Source organism: Archocentrus centrarchus, chromosome 10, assembly GCF_007364275.1.
Source record: "Archocentrus centrarchus isolate MPI-CPG fArcCen1 chromosome 10, fArcCen1, whole genome shotgun sequence".
Taxonomy (NCBI): domain Eukaryota; kingdom Metazoa; phylum Chordata; class Actinopteri; order Cichliformes; family Cichlidae; genus Archocentrus; species Archocentrus centrarchus.
The window spans coordinates 17,104,198-17,128,935 of NC_044355.1; the positions used below are offsets into that span (position 1 = coordinate 17,104,198).

At 40.4% G+C, this 24,738-nt stretch overlaps 1 protein-coding gene across 1 annotated transcript in view; it reads left to right on the top strand.

Moving 5' to 3' along the window:
• LOC115787475 (testican-1-like) overlaps window positions 1-23,673 on the top strand; it is a 43,439-nt gene extending 19,766 nt beyond the window's left edge. Inside the window, exons 5-10 of the mRNA XM_030740206.1 lie at window positions 2,465-2,585; window positions 18,603-18,722; window positions 19,102-19,323; window positions 19,764-19,826; window positions 20,397-20,534; window positions 22,304-23,673. Coding sequence (XP_030596066.1) covers window positions 2,465-2,585; window positions 18,603-18,722; window positions 19,102-19,323; window positions 19,764-19,826; window positions 20,397-20,534; window positions 22,304-22,500 — 861 coding nt within the window. The 3' untranslated portion in view covers window positions 22,501-23,673. The remainder of the gene's footprint in view (window positions 1-2,464; window positions 2,586-18,602; window positions 18,723-19,101; window positions 19,324-19,763; window positions 19,827-20,396; window positions 20,535-22,303) is intronic.
• Window positions 23,674-24,738: the final 1,065 nt, after the last annotated feature.

Below are 24,738 nucleotides of genomic sequence, written 5' to 3' on the forward strand. Positions count from 1 at the left end.
TAGAACTGTTTTCTGATATCACTTGGGATCATTTATATCACTGTGTCATTTTTATCATTTACAGTTTATAATTTTACAATTAATATTACATTTTCATTTAATTTAATTTATGATATGATGTCAGTGCGGTTGAGGTATGGTTTAGAAACAAAGCTTCATGGTTTGGATTCATTGTTAAGCTTTCCTTCATGTAACCATCCATCTATACATTTTCTTAACCACTGTCCCAGTCCAGGATTGAAGGTGGAGCTGGAGCCTGTCTCAGCCGCCATAGGGTGCGGGGGGGGGGGGGGGGGGGGGGGGGTACATCCTGGACAGGTCGCTAGTCCATATTAGGATGGTTAAAATCATGCTAAAAAAATAAAATAAATAATAATATTATAATACTAACAGCTGAAGTCTAATGTGCATCCTTGTGTTTTGTTGAGCCATCCACCTACCCAGACCACCTCCTTACTGCACCAGCCAAGAGTTTTTCACCTGTGTAAGCGTCCTTTTTAAATGCACAATTATACCTCCAAACAAAAAGTATGACACAAACTGAGATTAACGAGGTCTATGTCCTAACTTCTGCGGGTCTTGCTAGTGACCTACCTGCCTGTGAGCTGCCTGGGACTGTGCTGGAGGAGGAGACGTGTTAAAGGAGAAACAAGAGGAAGAACAAAAAGCCGGGGGAGAACTAGGAAATCCCTCTGCTCTCTGTGGTAATTTAGTTGGAGGGGTTCAGTTAGCTGCTGGAGTGATGGGTCCCTGTGGCCCAACTTAAACTCTGCTCACCAGTGAGCTGCTGGTCTCAAGCTTATTCATGTTTTATTATTACATTACATGCCTCCCTCATCATAACCACACACTCTCTCTCACACACACTCAATATCCTATTAAGAGGACAGTGCTCTTATCTCCTGAGAGGCTTCGGCCCACTAAGTTAAATCCATTACTTACTTCCTCCTAAATCATCCTTTCTCCTCTCCTCTCCCCTCGGCTCCTCTCCTCGCCTCACCTCTATTTTTACTCGACCAAGTCAGGTGTTAAAATACTGTTTCATCAAAACCACATTAACCCCTGGAGAGAGACAAACATAAAGATTCATGGTGCCTCTCCCTCTCTGACAGTGACTCGGGGAGGACATCCATTTTCTCAACCCCCTCCTTCCCCTCTCTTTCTCTCGCTCTCTCTCCGATCCCCAGACAGCTAATTCAATATGTTGAAAACAGGACAGAGCACTGTTCTTTTGTCAACAAATTTCATTAAGCAACATTAGCAGCGCTATCAAAGAGGTGACGGGGAGGAAATGATGGATTTGAATTAAAACGTGAGAAATGAAAGTGCTGGAAGGATAAGACTAAGCCTGTGTAAAGCGTGATGTGTGTATAGATGTTTATGCACCGTCATGGTCCCACTCTGACAAATCCTGTCGTCATCATCTCGCAAACAGAATTTACATATCTCATTTCAGTTTTCATTATTCCTCTTGGAAGGGTCTTGTAATTGGATTTTTCACCCCCCCTCCAACTAGTCCAAACAATTTCTTACCCCTCACTTACCTGAAATGAGATTTATGCTGTTAAATTACATTCAGAAGTAGTCCATCTTGCCTTTTGTGTTGCATTAGGTTAGTACTGCAGTGCATAATAGAATGTCAGCGGGAATCTCAGCGTCTAATGGCATGTCTACATGACCGCCTAATGGACAGATCTGTTTATCAAAGATAAATGACCAATTCTGTATCAGCAAATCTTTTCAGTAATCAGCTCAAATAAAAAATATTCTGGTTTTTGTTTTGTTGTAAATACATCCATGGAACAATAAACCAGCATGGTTAAAACATACCTGCTGGAGACAGTCTTCATTATGTGGCTGTGGTTCTCATTTATTTGACTTACAGTTTTTCATTTCCAAGTAAAAGTTACTTGAATGAATAAGCACACAGCCATACAGCGTAGCTTTGTGTGTGTGTGTGTGTGTGTGTGTGTGTGTGTGTGTGTGTGTGTGTGTGTGTGTGTGTGTGTGTGTGTGTGTGTGTGTGTGTTTTTTACTACAAACTCTAGATAGCTCCTGCAAGGTCACAGATAACATTATACAACAGGCAGATTAATTAAATATATTTATATTTAGTATGTGTAGTGTAAGAAAAAAATGCTAGAAGGATTTTTTTTTATTGTTCATTTTGAGAATAAAGTGGAAATTTCAAGAATAAAATTGAAATACTATATTGAGAAGTGGAAATGTTGAGCAGCTATTTCACTTTGCAAAAACGTCGTCAACTCTGTCATGTTTTGGGGGTATTTTTCTTCTGAAGAGACGCAGTTTTCTGCACCATCTATACTAATTTCCTTGTTACTTCAATCGATGCTGAAATGAGATTTCACATCTACACGAGGCATTTTGTCATACTAGTGTCTCCTTTTTGCGCTCGTCACCAGTGATCTTGGGAATTAGACCTTTTTTGGTTTGTGTTTTACAGTGTAAATTGGAGTTCCAGAGCTGCCTGTCTGGGAAGAAAATCTCAGTGAAATGTGATGGGCTGTGCCCCTGCTTGCCTGGTCAGGAGCTCAGCCAACCACTGCACAATACTGAGAAGGCTGGTGAGTACTTTATCTAATAGCTACTGTATCCTGGTTACCTAGTTAGTTTTATTTGTCTTTATTTGAGCTTTAAGGGATGTATAAAGTTCACTTCTTGACAAAGAGCTGAAGAATATTATCTGCATTTTAGCAATTTTCAGGTTCACAAAGGCACCACTATAACTCACCGGACACACACACAAAAAAACCCTTTCACTGGTAATCCCTCAAACTCCCAGGTGATTCGAGGTGTTTCCATCCTTTTCCTGTCACTCCTCTCCTTACTTATGTTATTTTCTTTCCTTACCATACCATCACCCCCACCCATTCTCTGACAGCTGCAGGGATCAGTGATGGAGTGAGTGTGTGTGTGTCTTATTGTTTGTCATGGAAATAGGATTTCAGCAGATGGATGGAGAGATTCTGGTGGAGAAATGCAATCTAAAGGAAAGCAGCAAAGAAAAGGATGAATTGTTATCGTTACAGACTTCCTCTCTCACAAATAGGGGATTGGTGGAATGGTTTTACTTTATCTATCTATCTATCTATCTATCTATCTATCTATCTATCTATCTATCTATCTATCTATCTATCTATCTATCTATCTATCTATCTATCTATCTATCTATCTTATAAGCCTCATACACAAATAAAACACATGCTGTATACTCAGAGGTCTTCTCTAATTACTCTTTGATTATAAAGCATTTATAAAGATCCTGAGGATCATCAGGCAAAAAAAAGGCACATGTCTCCTAATTAATGACAGCTCTTTCGTTATCCTACAGTCTCCTCCATTAGTTTAAGCCTGAATGAATGGCAGGAACAGAAAGTGATGCAGTTACAGAGAAGTGTTTTAACAACTTGACTGCTGTCTAATTAATTCCCTTCTGTCTTTGCTCAATAAAAACTATAATTATGTGTTTGGTTTGCTAAGAGCCTGGCTCTGGGAGGGAACAGAGTGGATGAGTTTGTGCAAGGAGAAAGGAAATCTATTTCCAGATCTTGGACACTGTCAGCATGCAGCATTATTTTTTTTTTTTTCCTGTCTGGCTCTCTGCTTTCACTCTTTTGACTGAGGATTCTTTTTTTTTTTTTTCGATTCCTATTTTTCATTTAAATCAGCTTGTCTCTGGTTTTGTCTTCCTCTATACGTGAATGCCGCCATCCTTTTCTGCACAGCCTGTCCCAAAAAACCATCCATAAGATAGCAGGTCCAAATGTTTGTGCATTCAGAGGTGGCAGGGATGAGTGAAATGTTTGTCATCTCCCAACCTGATAGAATCTCTCATTAGATCAGCAACATAAAATGGTAAACAGATGGGGGTGGCAGTAGGTGAGGAAAACACTCTGTGTATGTGTGAGATTGTGTTCCTGTGGTAACAGTCAATAGATTGCATCAGGTTGATATGTGCAGTCACTCGACTGTGTTTACTGAGTTTGAACATTCATACCAGACTAGTAAATATCTCAGTTCGCACTACACCTGCGTCTGTAACTGCAGCACCATAAGCATCACTTTATCAGTAAACAGCGCTGTTGTGTTACCACCCCTCAGTGTTTGCTTGTTTCTGTTTTGCTTCTATGCTTAGATTCAGACACGGGAAGAATGACAGATGGTGTGCACTCTAATATGTACCTGTTCAACCTTTCATACAGGCTATGATTTTAATATCCAATTTAATTATATATCGTAAAATACAATAGATTATAGGGTTTTTGGTTAAACATTTTTTTTCCACTTTTGTTGCTTTAGCATTCACATTGCAAGCACAGTTGGGAATGCTGGCAAATACATACTTATCATTAGATAATGTGATGTTTTAACAGGTAAAAGCACGTTGAGGGCAGATACACACACAGCAGCTGGCAGTGAGAGTTTGGCATCTTAGTGTAAATGTTTTATGGGTTTTCAGTGTTTTACGTCTTTTATCAGCACTTTTATGGATTTTTAAGATTTTAGGCTTCTTACGGTTTTATGCCGAGAATAAAATGGCTGCAAATAAACTTGGTTCAGTATGAAAAACTCTGCAGGCCTTTGGGACCCAAAGAGCAGCAGTCAGGTCACTCTGGGTGACTTCTGTTTGGACCTAAAACTCTTAGTTTTGTTTTTAGTAATGATTCAGTAACTGCATCATAAGCGTGGAAATAATCAGCACTTTAGCGTTGATCTAAGGGATGAGGAAAAGGCTTTCTTCTCCATAGGAGTAAACAAGTCTCATGGACCTGACAATATTAGTGCTTGTTTACTTATATCATGTGCTCAACAACTGAGTCTTGTATCTTATTACATCTTTAATAAGCTTTTGCAGGCACAGCATGTACCTAATGCATGGAAATAAGCTGTTTTAGTCCCTGTTCCTAAATCCAGTTATCATGACTTCTGACTGGTTGCCTTTTCATCAGTCAATATGAAAAAACTGGTGAAGTCAGAGATTTTAAGGCAAACTGAACATGCTTGAGCCCATGCAGTTTGCTTATAGACCACAAAGAGGAGCAGAAGATTCCAAAGTAACCTTGTTGAATCTAATTGGTAAACGCATAGGGGGAAATGCTTCTCGTGTTTGACTAGTGTTTGTTGATTTTTCTTTGGCCTTCAGTACAATTCAGCCTCATATTTTAATCAGAAGGCAACTGGCTGCCCACAGGGATGCGTGCTTTCACCCTTTATGATTTATTCTGTACACAAATATGTGTCAGCAGGTATGAAAATGGGACCAATTTAAAGTATAAAGATGGCTCTGTTGTTTAGTCAGCTCCAGGATAATGAGACCAGTCATAACCCAGTCCTTGATGATTTTGTTAAGTGGTATGTACAGCTGTGGTCAGAAGTTTGCCTATATTCATCATGAGCAAGAATGTCATGTAATTTTGGGCTTTTAATGATTTATTTTGAACTGCTCTTTTTCCAGGGTGGAATGATTGTACAGCATACATCTTTAATAACTGAAAAACAAGAATTGGGTGCACAAGTTTGAAATTATTTTAGATTTTCTCTAATCCACACAAAAACATGCATATATATAATGCTCAAGCCTGCCATGAACTGGAAACTGCTGGGACACCAGCATCATTGTCCACAGTGAAGCGAGTCACATATTACCATTAACTGAGAATGTGCTAAACACCAAAGAAGCCCCTGAAATTTGCAGCTGCCCACATGGACAAGACAAATGTCTTCCATGGTCAAATGAGACAAAGACTGAGCTTTTTGGCCACAATGACAACATATTTGGAGGAGTAAAGGTGAACCTTTCAAACCTAAGAACGCGGTACCAGCTGTCAAGCATCATGTTCTGGGGCTGTTTTGCTGCCAGTGATACTTGTACATCGCACAAAATGGTTAGATTAATAAAGGAGGAGGACAACCCCCAAATTCTTCGACTTTACCTCAAACCAGCAGCTAGACAGTTGAAACTTAGACACAATTGAGTGTTCCAACAGGACAATGATCCCAAACACACATCAAAACTGGTTTTGGAACGGATAAAGCAGGCTAACATTAAGCTTCTGGCTTTCTCAATGGATGGATGGGATTACCATGTAATGCCTTTCTTGACAGACAACAGAGTTTTGCCTCAGTTATTTTTACTTTAGGAGCAAGTAAAGCGTCACTTTGACCACATCGGTCTGTGTTGCCTGTGCTATGAAACAAGTTCAGCATTTATAGGATATGATGTCCTCATCTGGCTTCACTTATCCAAACATCGAAAATCCCACTAAGCAGTCACACTAAGGCTATGTTCACACTGCAGCCTGAAATCCGATAAATCTCAAATCCGATTTATCTGATCTTTTCATGACGGTCTGAACAACGCAGATCCGATTTTTTTCAAATGTGACCCAGACCACTTGGATATGTGGTCCTAAACCCGATACGCACCCGATCTTTTCAAATGCAACCTGTGTCTGCACGTCATTGATTCTCGACAAACATCACTATTCTGCGTCCTGCTACGCGGAATCACGAAGAAAAACAAACTTACTTCCGCAAACATTGAGCTCGCTACATGTGATGTTTTTGCATCCTCTACTGCGCATGCGGGACACCTTTAGGTTCATTTGCAGTTCACACACAGATCACATACAAGTCGCATATATTTGGAAATGTGAACGACCACGCAAAAAAAAATCGGATTTCACAAAAAATCGGAATTGGGTCACTTAAGGCTGCAGTGTGAACGTAGCCTAAGGTAGTTAGTCAACTCAGTGTACTTATGAGCACATTTATATATAAGATGCAGCATTTGCAGCAAATAACCAGTAGATCAGACAGCCAGCAGAAGAAATGCACATTTCTTCTGCTGGCGGAACAAACTGTTATATTAGAAAAATGCACAGAGGTTCAATGGCTAAATCTAACCCAATTGCTGAAGCAGTATGTAATTGTTTGTAATAGAAAAGGCATTAAGGACTTAAAGTTGTCAGTAGCAAGGCAAAAAAAATTGGATCAAGTCCATTTAAAATCAGGAGGGAGAGCTTCAAAAAAACCACCATTTCAGGTACAAGACTTATCAGTATATGGCACCAGCATTAAGACTCCAGTATATCCAACTATAATGACAATAGCATATTCCATTAAACTGATGCTATGCTTACATATATTTATATAGTCTTGTAAGACAGTGTAAGCCTGATTGTTTCAGCTGCAACTCTGGTGGTATTAAAATCTCTGAAAGCATGTAAAAAACAAATATAAAACATAATTCAAAATGGTAAAGAGGCTTCTTTTATGATATATCAACAAGTCAGACACTGAAGTGCACTGTTTTATGATTGTATCACTATTTTGAGGCTTATAAAATAAAAAAATATATAATTGTTAATATCACTGATTTGACCTTGTTACATTTACACCCAGATTACATTACTAGAGCTGGTTACAGTTGTAGCATGCTAAACTGTTTAAATGAACCAAAACAATATATTCTCTAAGTTTAGTTGACAACCCAGAGAACACATTTTGCTCTAACAAATCTACAAATTATCTTGACTCCTGTGGTTATTTTATACAGTTTATTTATAATAAGAAAGTTCAGTGACTAAAAACATTTGTGTAGCCGGCAGTAAACACAGTAAGCAAGAAACTATAAATTCCTATTCATTACATTAAGTAAACACTGAGTCATACATGTCTTAAAAGCTGCACTTTTCCCACAGCCTAAGGTCTAATTAATATTTCACTGGTTAACTCTGTGTTTACCCTTAATTCCTCATGGCGCAGATTCAGAAAGGTGATGGAAATATTCCTCAGAGATTTTGGTCCATACTGTCACAATAGCGTCATGGAATTGCTGCAGATCTGTCGGCTGCACATCCATGATGAGAATGTCCTGTTCGACCACATCCCAAAGGTGCTCTGTTGGAGTGAGATCTGGTGACTGTGCAGTGAACTCACTATCATGTTCAATAAACCACTCTGAGATAAACAGAGCTTTATGACTAGATGCTTTATCCTGCTGGAAGCAGCCATCAGAAGATGGGTACAGTTTGGTCATAAAGGCATGGACATGGTCAGCAACAATATTTAGGTAGGCTGTGGGATTTAAAGAATGCTGAAGTGGCATTTAGGGGCCCAAAGTGTGCCAAGAAAAAAATGTCCCACACCATTACCCCACATGCTGTCATGTTGGTTCTTACCCTACAATTCTAATGTTGCAGAACTCATCAGTTTAGGTAATGTTTTTCTAATCTTCTATTGGCCAATTTTAGTGAGTCCATGCAAAATTGTACCTACAGTTTCTTGGTCTTCTGCTGCTTCCGAGTGTGACACATTGTGCATTCAGAGATGTTCTTCTGCATAACTTGGCTATAATAAGTGCTTATTTGAGTTACTGTTCCTATCAGGTTGAAGCTGGCTTGCCATTCTCCTCTGACTGCCGGCTTCAACAAGGGATTTTTCCACCAGAGAACTGCCATTCACTGGAAAATCCCAGTAGATCAGCAGTTTCTGAAATACTCTGGCGCCAGCGATCACGCTATGTTCGAAGTCACTTAAATCATCTCAAATCACCCCATTCTGATGCTCGGTTTGAACTTTGATTTCTTCATGTCTGCATGCCTAAGTGTGTTGAGTTGCTTTCAGTTTAACATACCTAATACCTAATAAAGTGGTCATTGAGTGTATATTAATTAAAGCTGCATTTTATTAGTTTGTCTTCAACTCTTTACTTACATGAAAAGGCATAATCTTTTAGAAGACACAAAATATATACACACACCCACTGAGGCGCCCAAGGAGCCACACTGGGCATTGGGAATGAATGAAGTGTCTCTGGTATGGGAATTTGCTGCATGTGATATGACTATGCAGAGGCATCAAGCACTTTCTGTAGGTAAATTTCTGTCATTCCATCTACTGTCTGTTGCACACTCCCTTGATTTTGAATGATGGTTGTAAAAGATTGTATGCTGCAGTATGCAATTTGTTTGGAGTGCAGGGTGAATATTGTTGTTTTTACTTGACAAGGCAGAGTGGTAGTCTTCAAATTTCATATTTGCAAGTATACCTTTCCCTAAACCCCACTAATAACCTTTATTTATCACTGAGTGGTAGCGGGCCTATGGGGAACATGCATGTTTGTCAGTCACATCACTCCCACTCTACCCTCTGTCTCCTCAATCTCCTCCTCCCTCTCCCAACTCTATCAGTTTCTCATTTATTTTCTGTCTCAAGCCGCCACTCCATCATTTTGCAGAGTGTTGGGTTAAAGTTCCACCTCCGCTTTTTTGTCTTTCTCAATGTTGCTGTTGTTTTTTTTTTGTTTTTTTGGATTGTTCAGAGGATTGTGAAACAAATGCATCTCTGAACTGCTTTTATATTGGGACAAATTAGTGTCTGCTTGGCACAAATGGATGATATAAAGTCTCTGCAGTATTGTAACTTACAAAGGCTCGGGGGAAAAATAGCGTCTACTGCAGAGAATTTAGAAAAATGTCAAGGATTAGGCCATAATTGCAGGTTAATTACATGCGTTAACTGGTAATTTCTCTAAGTTTTCCTAATGAACATTTAATCCTGATGCGCTCACAAATCCATTGCTGCTGTTTGCCTGTTTGTCAGAGAAGGTTAACACATTGACACAAGGGTGCTGAGGTTTCATTTGATCTGCCATCTCCCCTGCGGCAGCACTATGTGACACTGCACATCATTGCTTTCTCCTGTAGAAGGATGACTCGAACTGACATGTGGCGATCCAGCAGATGATCTTGTATAAAGGCGTAAGTCAGTGCTGGTTATGGTCACTGAGATTTTTGAAGTAATAATAGCTCATTTTATGTCAGCTGCTCCTGAAAAAAAAAAAGACATTGAGAAAACAAAGAGCACTGTAAGATGCTGAACAGGCTAAATCCCCTCGCTAAATTAAATTTTCCCTGGCATTTCTGTCTTCACAGCTCTACTGAGAGCACACAGGAGAACAGATTGTGCTCTCTTTTCTTCTGCCTCCACACTTCCTCTCCTCTCGTAACATGTTCCAATTGCAGGGATTTTTTTTTTTCCAGAGCCTTGACCAGCATGAGGAGTGTCTGTGGAGTGTTTTAGTTTATTGAGACCATCTTCATGATTTTTTTTTTCTTTTTAAAGGCTGGGTTAATCACTTATTCTGTCCATGTTTGAGTTTCCTGACTGGACACCTTGCTCTTATGTTGACGCTTAACTTCTAAACGGTTTTGCATCAGTGTGATTTTGGGGGTCACCTGCAGAGTTTAGTGTAAGCTTTGATCGTGGTGTGCGTCATAGTTTTTTAACCATGGCGCATTTGCATCATGTAATTCATGCCTAAATTAAAGTCATCTCAGGCGGAAAAAATAGAATTGTACGAACATAAACAGCTAAGTTATGCCAGAATTTGTGGCTGCTCCAATAGCTCACACTTGGAGATAATAATTACAAGAATGATTGGTTATAACTGGGGGGAAATAGTTGCATTTTCCAGTAGTTTAATAAACACAAATACTAACATAAGAGGACATGCACTCTTTGTATTTGTTTTGTGGAGCTGCTCTGAAACATAGCAGAAGTATTTGGGCTATTTATCATCACACGGGTCACAGTGGAAATAACCTTTAGAGTAATGCATGCACAATCCAAAATGAGGATAATAGGAATGCCGTGTTCTCTGCATTCTGTCGTGTTTGGATATCTGGAGTACATGCTTTGACATATCCAGACTACACCAGGTTTAAATAATCAGTAAAATAATTACTGAACTGATTCATTTTGCTTTTGGTTTGCTATTCTTATTCATTGCCTAATCCCCCCACCTTCCCCTCCACCCTCTCTGAACTATTTTATATCCAATGTTCTTGTATTACACAGAAAAGTTCAATTTTGAAAAATGGGCTTTAAAAAATAGAAGAGACGCTAATTTTGCCAAAAATAAAATGACTCTTAAGATTAAACCTGAACTGGTTGCCTCTGTTCCTGTGTCTGTGTATGTGGCTAACTTCTATCTCTACCTGTCTCTCTGCCTGTGCAGACAGTGTATTACTGATCATTATCTGGGCGAAACTTAACTCAGTGCCAGTGAAATCATTCTGCAACGCTGATAGCTGGGGGCAAAGGAAATCAAACATACCTTTGTATCTTTTTAATGAATCTGACCTTCTATCTTCCTTGTATCGCCCACCTTACTGTCGCACTTCCTTTCTTTCTTTTTTCTGTTGCCTTGTTAAGAAATGCCATCTCCTTCCACTGCCTCTCACCACTCCTCTCTCCCTTTCCATCTGTCTTTCATTTGGATTCGATCAGGCCCCACTCTTGATGTCTCAAGGTGATCACCACCTGCCTTTCCTTTGTCTGAATTTAGAGCCACTGAGACGCTTAGTTAATTATTTACAGGTGATAAAGAAGACGCACAGAGGAATTCAAGACCTAATGTTTCCTGATATTTCAGTTGTATATCAGAAAGTCTGCAGAACACATTTATTTCATGACCCAACCCAACCTGGAGGCCTTGATATATGTAATTTAGGAAAATTCTGCCTTCTAATAGAAGTCTCAGCCACAACATCTGCTGATGGTGAAGGATGTTACATATTCATGCCAAACTCAAAGAAAAACAGGCTGTTTCTTTAAAATTTAGGATTTACAAAACGTATTTTTGAAACTGGCATATCCGACAAATAATTAGGTGTACAAATGAATATGGCTGAGAATTGTTAGGAGATTTAGGAGACCCGTGCTCTCATTTTTTTTTCCTTTTCTCTTTACCCAGAGGTTCCTCCTGCTAAATGGTGGGAATAGGGGGCTGTTTGATTGTTGGGGTGTCCTGAATACTGTAGGGTCCCTTACCTTACATTATACAGCACCTTGATGCTATTGTTGTTGTGATTTGGCACTATATAAATAAACCTAAATTGAATTGCTTTGTCTTCACTGTTTTCATTACATAAGTGACATTTTAAAGGCATGTTCGGCACAGAAAAACACATACTGTATTTTGTAGTTTGATGCATCAGTTTTGAAAGTGTAAAGTCTGAAGGCAGTAAATGTTGCAATTTCACACATCCATACAGGGCTTATTTGGCTTTATTTGAGCTTATTTTTCTTTTTATCTGGTTAATTAGTACATCTGTTGACAAATTACTAACTATTCGATCATGGGCATTGTGATATTACCTGACTAATTATATACAAGCTATCTTTGATTCTCTTATACTAGAGAAATTATTGTTAGCTTAACAGAGGCCCACAGTTTTTCAATAGTAGTAGCAGTCATAGTCATTTGGCTATGGAAGCTTCCAGGATTATATATTTTTGTCAGGTACATAATACATTTCTTAGGGGATCATTTGTAGCACAGTTGTAAACACAAATGAAAATGATTAAAGTGGCATCAGTGAGAATACCCACAAGTCAGGCTTCTTTGGAGGCTTCTCTCTCTGTTCATCCAGTGTACACTGCTCAAAAAAAATGAAAGGAATACCTTTTAATCGGAGTCTAGCATCAAGTCAATTAAACTTCTGTGATATTGATCTGGTCAATTAAGTAGCAGAGGGGGTTGTTAATCAGTTTCAGCTGCTTTGGCCTTAATGAAATTAACAACAGGTGCACTAGAGGGGCAACAATGAGACAACTCCCAAAACAGGAATGGCTTTACAGGTGGAGGCTGCATTTTTTTCCCTCCTCATCTTTTCATATTTTTTTTTTTTTTTGATAGTTTTGCATTTGGCTTGGGTCAGTGTCACTATTGGTAGCATGAGGCGATACCTGGACCCCACAGAGGTTGCACAGGTAGTCCAAGTCAGTCTCAACAGCTTGGAAGAGATTCCAGTAATGGGCAGTTACTCTAGGAGAACTGGACAGGACTGTAGAAGGTCCTTAACCCATCAGCAGGACCAGTATCTGCTCCTTTGTGCAAGGAGGAACAAGATGAGAACTGCCAGAGCTGGAAAATGACCTCCAGCAGGCCACTGGTGTGAATGTCTCTGACCAACCAATCAGAATTCATGAGGGTGGACTGAAAGTCCAATGTCCTCTAGTGGGCCCTGTGCTCACTGTCCAGGTTCACCCTGAGTACATGTGACAGTCGTGAAAGGGTCTGGAGAAGCCGTGGAGAATATTATGCTGCCTGTAACATCATTCAGCATGACTTGATTGATGGTGGGTCAGTGATGGTTTGGGGAGGCATATCCATGGAGACATGCACAGACCTCTACATGCTAGGCCACGCCACCCTGGCTGCCATTAAATATCTGGATGAAATCCTTGGACCCACTGTCACACCCTAAGCTGGTGCAGTGGGTCCTGTGTTCTTCCTGGTGCACAACAATGCCTGACGTGTGGTGAGAGTATGCAGGCAGTTCCTGAAGGAACTGATACCACTGACTGGCCCCCATTCTTGCCTGACCTAAATTCAATAGAACACCATGTTTAAGACTATCCAACACCACCAGGTTGCACCTCAGACTGTCCAGGAGCTCAGTGATGCTCTGGTCCAGATCTGTGAGGCGAATGAAATTTCAGCAGATGGACTAGCCTGCTGCATCTTTCTTTTCTCTCACTTTGATTTTCAGGGTGTCTTTAGGTTGATAATTTTAATTTCCATCAAACGATTTAGCATCCTTTCATTCCAAACACATTACCCAGTCCATATCAGTGTAGATATCAGCATGATTTTTTTCCCACTGAGATCTGATGTGTTTTCAAATTGTTCCTTTAATTTTTTTGAGTATTATATGTTTGCATGTGCAGTGGGAAATTAATAAAATAAAGGAAATGAACATTATTGCCACTGTTGTCCTGGTGTTTAATAGTAGTGCACTACGGTTTAATTTAAAAGACAGATGATGTTTGCACTTATAAGGTATAGAAAGAAAGATGAATAATTCCCAGTGAGACATTAAAAACATCCAGACTGAGTGTTTAATCTGATGGCACATGCTGATTTAATCCTAGTTATCCCCTGTTCTTTTTTACTCACATTTTCTGACTGTTTTCACTTCCAGTATTTGAAAATGTAAAAAAGCAATAATGCAAAAATTAAGGAAAAAATCTTGAAATCTGTTTCTAATAAGAGATGGATGTCTAAGATAGTCGTAACTAGATGGTATCTAAATGGCATATGATTTTCTTTGTTTACTGTCTAATGAAGAACTATGACCTATATGCTTGTTATCAGAATGATCTTGTCTGTCAATTAAAGTTTTAGTTTCACTTTTACATTATTATAAATACTGCCTACAACCATATAAAGTACATTATAGAGAGGCTGTGCTTTTTTAAAGTGTGTTTTGGGAGTCTAAGTGAAAGTTAAGACTTGTGTTTTTCATGTATCCATTTCTCTGTCTCGTGTGATGGAATTCAGTTTAACTTTGCTTTTCCACGTACAGCAGGCAGATTTCCTCTCTATCAGTCTGTGAAGAACTCGTGGACTGTGGGGTTTTTTATTTTTTTATCTAGCTGCCAGATTCTGCTCATCCAAGTTCGCAGACATGAAAGACAGCAGATGCGGGGAGGTGTTGGGTGAGAGGCGAAGCAGGAGGAAGGAAGGCGGCTAGATGGTGATTCTAAGCCATGATTCAGTGTTTGATATTTGACCCACAGCTATGATCGATAGCTTCTCATGTGAGAATACCGCCTGTGTGTCTGTGTGTATGTGTGTCTGTCTGGCTGGCTTGTTGCCTGTTTCTACTTTATCTTGGGTAAAGGTTCACTGCCAAACTATCTTTGATGGGTTAGAGTGGAGCTTTGACAAATCTGGCACTGCAGTCTCTCTACCTCCAGTAGAACAGATGGGAAGCTTTTTATTTTTCGTTTATTATTTAAAGTAGCTCTTAGTTTTGGAGATCTGACAGAGTAGTTTTTTTTTAACCCAAAGGCTTTTATTTATTCTGGCCACTGCTAGCTTTTTTTTTTTTTTTTTGTCACTCTCTAATGTGATAAGTAAGAGTTAAATTTGCTGCTAAAACTAAAAGCCACCAAAGATCTTCCAGTTCCTTGAAACTGACAAGGTGCTAAACTTTTCAGCTTTGTTTTTCTTGCACCTGTTGCATCAGTTACGATTTGACAAGGTCTGCGTCGCTGCTTAGTCATAGTTCTGCAGTATCACATACAAAACTCTGCAAACTAAGTGAACGGATTGATGCTGTCAGAGAACTTTCTTTATGAGCACACCGAATGGAAAACTCCTGACAGCTTAATGAAAAAAAAGGGGGGGGGGTGCAAAGATGAGAATCTTGGACAGTTAGAAAACAAGTTTTTGATTTTGTAAATGGGAAGAAATAAATACAACTACTACATCAATAACCTGTTAGAAATTCACCTTTATACAAAAGTTAATATAATGTATAGTGTTGTGCAAAAGTCTTGAGCCATACCTCATTTCTGGATATTTTCATTTCAAGGAGCCAGACTTTCTTGTCCTTCTTTGGCTGCTTTTCTGCTTATTTTCAGTCCTTATACCTGAAATTTTTAGAAGCATGAAAGCATAAAAAAGGGACCTAACTCCAGGGACGAGCTAGACACCTTAGCAAGTAACAAATTTTAATTCTATCTTTAGGCAAAAATCCCATTTCTTTAGGCAAATCAATGAAAAATTCAGTTTGGCAGGCATAAAATACAATTTTCAGCTATTAGCTGAAAACTTGTCATATCTCAACATGGTGTCCACTGTGTCCTTAAAAAAAAATGTGAGGAAACTGGGCACATGAAGGATAAAAGAAGCTATGGCAGGCCTAAAAAACTACAGCAAATGAACAATGTCTGAAAGTCTTGTCCTTAAGAAATAGGGTAAAAAATTCAGCAAAGATCTGGCACAGGACCTGAGAGATCCATCGTGCATCCAAGCCTTTAGTTGATCCATCTACTGTTCACTGAAGCTTCAGCAGAAATGGTCTCAGTGGAAGGGTGCCCCAAACACATTGCCAATGCAGTTAAAAAAAACAAAACAAAACATACCTGCCTAGAAAGACGCACAGCAGAACACTATCATTTGTGGATTAGCCTCACCAGACCACTGACCTCAGTACTGCTGAAGCAGTGTGGGATCATCTTCACAGAAAACAGAACAAAAGACAGCCAACATCCAAAGAAGAGCTTTGGATGTCCTTCAAGAAGCCTGGAGAACGATTCCTGAAGACTACTTAAAAAAAAAAAAAATCACAAGAAAGCTGACTAAGAGGCTGTGATGAAGAATAATAGTGGTCATACCGAGTATTGACTTTCAAGCTCGTTAGAACTGTACAAACTCTTTGTCTTATATACTGTATTTCCATTTGTGTTTGCACGTGTTTCAATAAATCGCTGCACCTATTTCCCATTTTCCTGGCAAAACATAAAGAAATGAGGGGTGGCTCAAGACTTTTGCACAGTCCCGTATTTGTTAACATTAAAAAGGGGTGTGAGAACAGGCCATTATAACTCTCTGCATTGGGTGCGTAAGCATGTGAATATTTTCAGCTTTCTAACTTACTGCCTTGTAAAAGGGCTCCTTATACACTCAGCAGTGTTGGAACCATCTGAAACTATTTCTACAATGCAGATAAAAATAAAAAGATAAGAGTCCATCTCAATTCACTCTAGTGCAAAGTCTGGAAACTTGAGATGCAAAGATGAGGAGTTTAGTGAAGTCAGAAAAAGAAAAGAGTACAATAAGAAGGAAAGAGTTAGAGGGAGTGGATATCAAAGGTAAAAACTGTTAAAGAAACGCTTAAATCTTTAGAGTCTGTAGGGGGATGTACAAGGAGAGAAATGGGAAATGAAGCACTCAAAGCAATTTAGGTGAGAGAAAGAAATAAAGAGAGTCGGACATATCAAAGTGGTCGTCTTCTCCGTCATAAAAAGAAACTGGATTAGGCACGGCCAGGTGTGATAAGTGGCTTACATTGAATCTCGAAAATCGACAGAATTAGAGGAGAGAGAGGAATTGGAAATGAACGAGCAATTGAGGGAAATGAGCAGGAAGTCCTCAAATGCAACAAAAGAATCACAAAAGCAAAGAGTGGGAACAGAGAGCAAGACAATGAGGGGAAGAGATGATGCAGGGCTGCAGTACAGACACAGAAATGAAGAGAGGGACAAACCTTCCAGAGGTTTGAGGTTTGAGCAGGCAGCATGCTACCAACTGCATTTCTGTCTGTAGGAGGGGAAAGACAGATAATGTTTAGCTGTTGGTATTTTGCTCTCTCTTTCTCTGCTCCAGACTGTGGAAATGAAGAGCACTGTGAAATGTTCTCTGTCTAGTCCTGAAGGATTACATCTCACACACACACACACACACACACATGCACAGACCACCTTTGATTTCCACAGGTAATGTCACAGGTGTATCTCCCATGTGTGCTTACCCTGGCACGCATGCATGAATACAGGATGATGAGTACGGCGCAGCTAAAAGCAAGATGCCGACATCTCTTAGGCCAACACGGAAATATCTGTTTAAAAACTCCCACTGACTCTGAGGAGTGTTTAGTGTTGCTTATGTGTGTGACATGCTCGTATCCTTTTGATCTCATGCTGCTGACATCTTAATCCACCAACAGCAAAGTGTAACCTCTGTTCTCTTTATTTGAATAAGCACCGCTGCGTGTGTGCATGTGAGTGGTGTTTCAGTGCGTTTAGGTTTTATCCAACATTTAGGTTTTCTCACTCTTAGATGTTTAGATGTAAACATTAGAAAGCTAAGCACGTTTCAAAGGAAACTGCAAGTGCTACAGGACTGTCAACAACCTTCCTCTGCATTATGTGTGTTCCATGACAAAGGCTGAAGAACTTCGATTGGTAATAATGGTACACGATGGAGAATGGCTGTTGTCCTCTAGGCGCATTTATCAAACTCGCCGAAGAAATGAAATGAGAAACAAATGTGTCAATCAGACACAAAAGATTGACAGACAAAGATGCAGAATGAGACGGGCAGAGGCAGAGGTCTGCTTGAATTGCAGTCAGACCATGTCTGTCCCACAGGGCTGAAGGAACGAGAGATTTCTTTCTTCTTGCTTATACTTTAAATTAGGGAAATCAAGTTGGTGCTCTCTCTCATGGATGCATCAAAATGGACGGTGGCGCTGGGTAAATGTTCTTTTGATCTTTTGATTTGCACAGATGAGTGTGTTCGTGCACAAAGATGGAAACACATGCATTTATCTTAAAAATTCAACAATCACATGGCCTTAAGACAAAGCGGCATGGACTGCAAATAGGCCTTTGTGTGTGTGCGCGTGTGTGTGTGTGTGTGTGATAAGATCATTCATCTGAACTGTAAATGAAAAATGGACAGAAATAACAAAAGTCATGGAAATACTAATATGTATACTGTACATGTGCATGTCAGATTGTGTTCCTATGGAAACTGGTATTTGAGTATGTGTTATCACTCCACTGTGTTTGCTCAAGGAGAAAAGTTGGGTGAGACAAAAGAAACGAAGGAATACAAAGGAGAAGTACACAGCAGAAATGGAATGAAAGTTTGATAAGGAGCAAGAAAAGAGCTGTTTTTTTACTCCGATGACAGCAGTAGATTGACAGCTTCCCCTTTCCTCATTATTTTGTGTGTCTGTGTGCGTGTGTGTGTGTGTCTGTGTGTGTTTCTGCAGCTTGCACTGACACAGAGCTCCACAGTCTGGCTGCCAGACTGAAGGACTGGTTCGGAGTTCTCCACCTCGATGCCAACAGAGACCTCAAATCCTCTGACAGCTTTGACTCCGCCACCGGACGTGAGTACATCCCTACACAATGTGTGTGTGTGTGTGTGTGTGTGTGTGTGTGTGTGTGTGTGAGTGTGTGTGTGTGTGTGTGTGTGTGTGTGTGTGTGTGTGTACACTTTTCCTGCTGAACAGTCATACTTTTTTCAGTCCTCATGAGGGCTAGCACTGATGTTGACAGTGACCCCGCTCTGTTCTCTGTAATGTCAACATGTCTGAACACATCTCAGCACTGCCGCTGAAAACACACTCGCGCACATGCTGAAATCTCAGTGTGCTACTACTACTAAAAAAGAAGGAAATGTGGGGGGCCTGGGTATATTCTGCAGTTTCAGTTTCAAATGTGATTTTTTTTTTTTTTTTTTGCTTTTCCATTTCTTTTCTTCCCTAGACTTTGATACAAGCATCCTGCCCATTTGTAAGGACTCACTGGGCTGGATGTTCAACAAGCTAGACATGAACTTTGACCTGCTCCTGGATCAGTCGGAGCTGAGTGCCATCTACCTTGACAAGTATGAACTGTGCATGAAGCCTCTCTTCAATTCCTGTGACTCGTTCAAGGATGGCAAGCTTTCTAACAACGAGTGGTGCTACTGTTTCCAGAAGCCCGATGGTGAGCAAACGGGATGAAAGATATGGGGCTAAAAGAGAGACTGAGAATAAAAATGGGACAGGGAATGGAAGGAGGAAAGAAGTGTTAAGTGATATGTGATGCAAGTTTCCCTGTTTAAGACCAATTATTGATACAATGATAATAAACCAAAGGTTGGTAACAGTGCCAGTAAGTAATGCTTATAGCTATGACAGCATTTTTTTTTGTTGTTGTTAATTACTGATGGATTAACGAGGATCAATACTAGGTTCAGGCAAAGACTGTAAATCAGTAGTGAATATAAGGATAATGGCTATTTAAGGAGCCTGATAGCAGAGGAGGATGTGCCCAATAGAAAAAAATCACTAAGCTGATAGAGTAATGATCAGTATAAGGTAAGATACAGATAGGGCTGCTTCAGTTTTCAATTTAATGATACTGTCTATCTCCTCTTGTTGTAGGACTGCCTTGTCAAACTGAGAAGAGGAGGATCCAGAATCAGAGTCGAAGAAAGAGCCTCATAGGTCAGTCTGAATAAGTGACAGCTGTCAGTTGCTGTCAGTTGCTCACTCCTTTGGATGCCCTTGGATGAAAACTCATGGCCGCACAGTGAAATGGGAATTGGATTTCTTTTAATAAATAGTTTCAAGTAGGTAAAAAGGAGACACTGCAACTGTCACTATAAAGCACATCCACGCACTTTGTACACATGTCATCTGTACCCATTGAGCAGATCGTGTAGTGTTTGAGCTCACTGCAAAACAGCTTGAAAAATGAGCTGGGACAGGGTCAAATGAAGGTAAGAGAAAATAGGTGTGTGCGTTTGTGTATGTGTGTGTTATCGAAAGTGACTGCTTTTTTCTTAAGCAGAATGTATGGTTCCTGTCCTGCAGCCTTCACAGCGGTAATTGATTGTTGATCTCCCTCCTTCTGTGAATACACAAGAACTTTTGTTGCAACTTCAGGACATATCTATGTAACCTCTGCTGAGCAGTTTTTATTTTTTATCTATCTAACCCTTTCCAGCAACTTTCTATAACTTTTTTTTTCTTCCTCCCTGCTCATTTCCTCCTCTCTCTTTGCTCTGTCTCTAGGCTCTTATATCCCTCGTTGTACCGACGAGGGCTACTTCAAACCAACCCAGTGTCACAGCAGCACCGGCCAGTGTTGGTGTGTGGACAAATATGGCAACGAGATCGCTGGCTCTAGAAAACAAGGCAACCCTAACTGTGGTAAGACCATTTCCTACAGAGAAACAGTAGATTTAGGTTTACTTAATCCTTCTTGGCTCCCATTTCTCTGACTGTCTTTCAGAGTTAGTGCTTTGATCCAGGTGGACTGCCTCTTTTGTTTCATTTGTAGTCTCCAAATGAGAAAGACTGCAGATCTTTTCTTTACAGCTCCATGTACACTGAAACAGAGAGCAGTACAGCTGCAACTCTGCTCTCTTTTTCTGCTCAGTAACTCTCCCCACGTGTCTCTATCTGTAGTGGTATCTACGGATGAGTTATCATTTAGGAAATAGATAACATTAGGCATGCCTCTGGAGCCAATTCAGCTGTTTCTAATATGCCTGATTCTATCTGCCTCTGATATCCTGCTCCTGTACCTCTGATATAACACCAGCATCTTGCAAGTCAAGACAGAAAATTTGTCACACTTGTCAGCGGGGAGCAATGTCAAAAGATCTGTTATGAATATGAATTTGAAGCAGTACTAAAGTGTACCTCACAGGAGAGAATAAACAATAACAACTGCCTGACATTATATTTTGACAAAGAACATATGAGATTAAGTCTCTGACATGTTATGGTGATAGCTAACAACCCAGCCGTGGAAATTCAAACGAAATGGTCAAAAAGCCAATAAAAGCACTTTGCCACAAATCAATTGCACTGCAGAAAAAAAGAACAATAATTAGCAGGAAAGAATCCAGGCAGACATACTGATTACCAATCAAACAGCCAACTCACTGGCAGATTGCACCTCACTCGGATGCCAGTCTAGTCGAAAACCAGTAAATGCAGGTTCCAGTATTGATGTCTGTCCAGCCTCCACACACACACATGCACACGCGTAGACAGCAGCAGTCCTTTGTCTGCTTCCTAACAAGCTCATCTAAATCTGGCTGAGTGGCCTCAGGCAGGGGTAGCCTGGAGTTCTCCCATTCTGGCCTGCATAGAACAAACAGGTAGCAATGCAGCAGCTCTCCACTCAATAGCCTGAACACAAGGACACCAAACTGATTTTAACAGTCTAAGTGCCACTCAACCAGAGCACAGTTATACGCAGGTGTAAATAGGCTGTTTTGAACACAGACTAATTTCAAGGTCCGAGTTTCAAAAAAATGCCCGAGGCAGAAGCTGATAATGACTCCTGTTTACACTGTAGCTCCACTGGATTCATCATTAGTCTCCCATTAACCAAACACCACTAAAACCATCCAGAATAAGCAACTCCTCGTCTCTGCATGGTGTTTGTTGGAAACATTAACAGGAGGCTTTAGTTTACTTTTTCTAGTTAATTAGTTACTGTCCTGTATACTAGAGAACAAGGAGCTAAATATTTTGGCTTAGAGTGTTTGTACAAGACGAAATGAGGCTGGAGGTGATGGGAATGGTGTTGCTTTTGAAGGTGTTTGGGCATAAACAAAGCGTTATACTGGAGGGTTTGTTTTGTTGTGTCTTGCCTCATGATGGCACTGGAGGAAAGGTTCCAGTATCGCTAAAGTTAATATTAGCCTATCCAAGTGGTTCAGGTGTCAACCTCATAGTGGCATTACAGAAATAAAGAATCAATAGCTCGATCTGAGTTAGTATGTCTTGGAATGATCATCAATTGGATACTGGAAAAGGCAAACCACTGGCAAAGTCATGAGAATGTATAATCTGGGGAATTGTGAATATATGCATCATAGTTAATGTTAATCCATCTAGCAGCTGGTCTTCAGGGATTTTTGTGTACTAATCTGTTAATTGTGTTTTTGTTCATCTGTCTACAGACGAGGATCAGGAGACATCGGGGGATTTTGGGAGTGGCGGCGCGGTCATACTCCTCGACGATCAAGAGGAGGAGCCATCACAGAGCGGACGGAGCCGGCAGAAGAAGAGACGGGGCCGTATCCACCCCCGGGGGACCATCGAGGATGACGAGGACGAGGAAGAGGACAAGGATGATGAAATCGGCTACGTTTGGTAGCTCCGCTCCATTTTCTTTTGCCATCAGCTGACCAGGAAACTCCGTTAACTCAGCACAGATCTAAAGCCATTCCAACGTCTCTTCCTCCAGTTACCTTGGCAGCAGTCCATCTCTTGGCCCCTCAACCTGCTACTGCAGTCTCTGTCCCTCTTCCAAATCTCTCTCTTCAGTGAACCTCATCTGACCGCTTCATTTTCAAGTGTTTCACTCTGTCCTCAGACAGCAAACAGAGAGACTATTAGATTTCAACAGCTGTCAAGCCCCTTTTAGAATTCTGCTCGAGCTGTCCACTTTCTGCTTCCACGTTCCCCCAAACCTGTGATCTTAAAACACCTTCTAACGGGGACTCTATTATCTCTGTCACACGCTTCATCTTCTCTCACTTTTTCTCTCTTTCTCCTATCACTGTATGTCCATATCAGAATCTCTGGTCAGTCTGTGAGCCCAGGTATGTTAGCTGATGTATTGGATGTAAATATGTTTCCTCCAGGGAGGCCAGGTTGTGGATTACCTTCCCTGTTGCTCCATCAGCGGCTCATTCTCATGTTCTGTGTTCCACCGTCGGGCTCCTTCCGGTGTTCAATGATGTTTCTGCAAATTGCTGCCACAGTTTAAAGCTCTGAGATGCTCCTTCTCTCTCTCTCTCTCTCTCTCTGTTATTTTAAGGAGGATTGTAAAATATTTGTTGATCTTGAATGTTCCAGGAAGCCCAGGAAACAATGAGATTAATGATGTATTGTCGTTGTTGTTGCATGTTTCTCATCGTGTTTCTATAAAAGAGAGATATACCTGGCCAGGTCTAGCTCTATGCATCTCGAACAGAAAGTGATGCCTATTTGGCTGCTACAATACTTTGTTGCTATGTTGATGCTGTCTAGTGTCTTTTTGGTTCTTCTCCCAATCTCAGGAGGTAGGAAGTTGCACTGCAGAGTGTGATAGCAGTTTAGAAAAGCAGACTGCAAAGCCTACAGTCCAAATTGGTTGTTTCTCAGCCAGCTATTCCTTTACTAATTGGTCAGTAGGGCTGCTGAGGATTTTTGACTGTGCATGGACACTAAGCTGCTCCTGAGCTGGGAGGACACATGAAGTCATGCAGAGAAGAGGCTCAGTTGTGTGTCAAAGCATTGGCTATGTTCAGTGATTTGAAATGGAAATATTCACCATGTCAACTACGTGAACTTTATTTGTAACTTTGAAAATTTAAGTAAAGTGGCACTTTGAGTGTCTTTTGAACCTTACAGGTCTGAGTCCATGTGTCTCTTGTTCCCCCCGATGAAACTATTTTTTGGCAGCAGCGTCACGTATTTCATCTTATTTCACCAAATCGTGCTTAAAAAAAAAAAAAGGGGGGGAAAAAAAGTGATGAATAAAAACGCATCTCTTGCCTCTCTTTGAAACCACAAACACATTTGCATGAGATTTTTTTGCTTTTATTTTTTTCTGAAGCCCAAAATTCTCTGCAGTATTACAATCAAAGCCCTCCATCAATACTGACCTTTTCCAACCTTGAGAAAGCATCGTCCCTGTTAGAAGCAGACATAAATGGTAGCTGCAGAAAATACTCTTATCACTTGCCTTTGAGAGAGGAGAATCACAAAGCTAGCGGTGCCCATAAGAACATAAAAGCTTAATGAATGTTTTTGTAATATCAGTGGCTAATGGGACAGCTGACCCCACTGGCTTGAAACAGCCTGCGCAGCACTTTGAAAACACATTGTACCAACAATCAGAGGCTAAAAGGACAACTGAATCTTCTGGCTTGAAAAAGCCTATTCAGCAGTTCACAACACTCTCTGTCACACAGAGTAGACAATGGGCTTAACTATGTGCATCAAATTATGCCCGAAGCTGTGGAGGGTGCATAATCACCCAATTCTGGGACCCTGGCTCATGTGTCTTCTGCTGGCATCCGGCTACATGAGAAAAGTTGGAAAGAAAAGCTCTGCCTGCTGCTTGTTTCTACATTGTATCCACGTTTATTCCCAGTCGCAATGCTTTGCATGAACCGTGTGGTGCTCAGATATTCATTTTGCTGAGGCTTTTTATGTTTTTGGGCAATGAATAGTGAGGACACATCCTATTACGTCATAAAGAAAAATTATTCACCTTAATATCAAAAATAGGGTATAGCTCATTTAGTCACATAATGCAAAGCGAGGAAGGGGAAACAGCTGTGTGCAGGGATTCCTCTTGTTGATATGGTCTCCAAGGTAATTTACAAATGTAGTCACTAGTAGG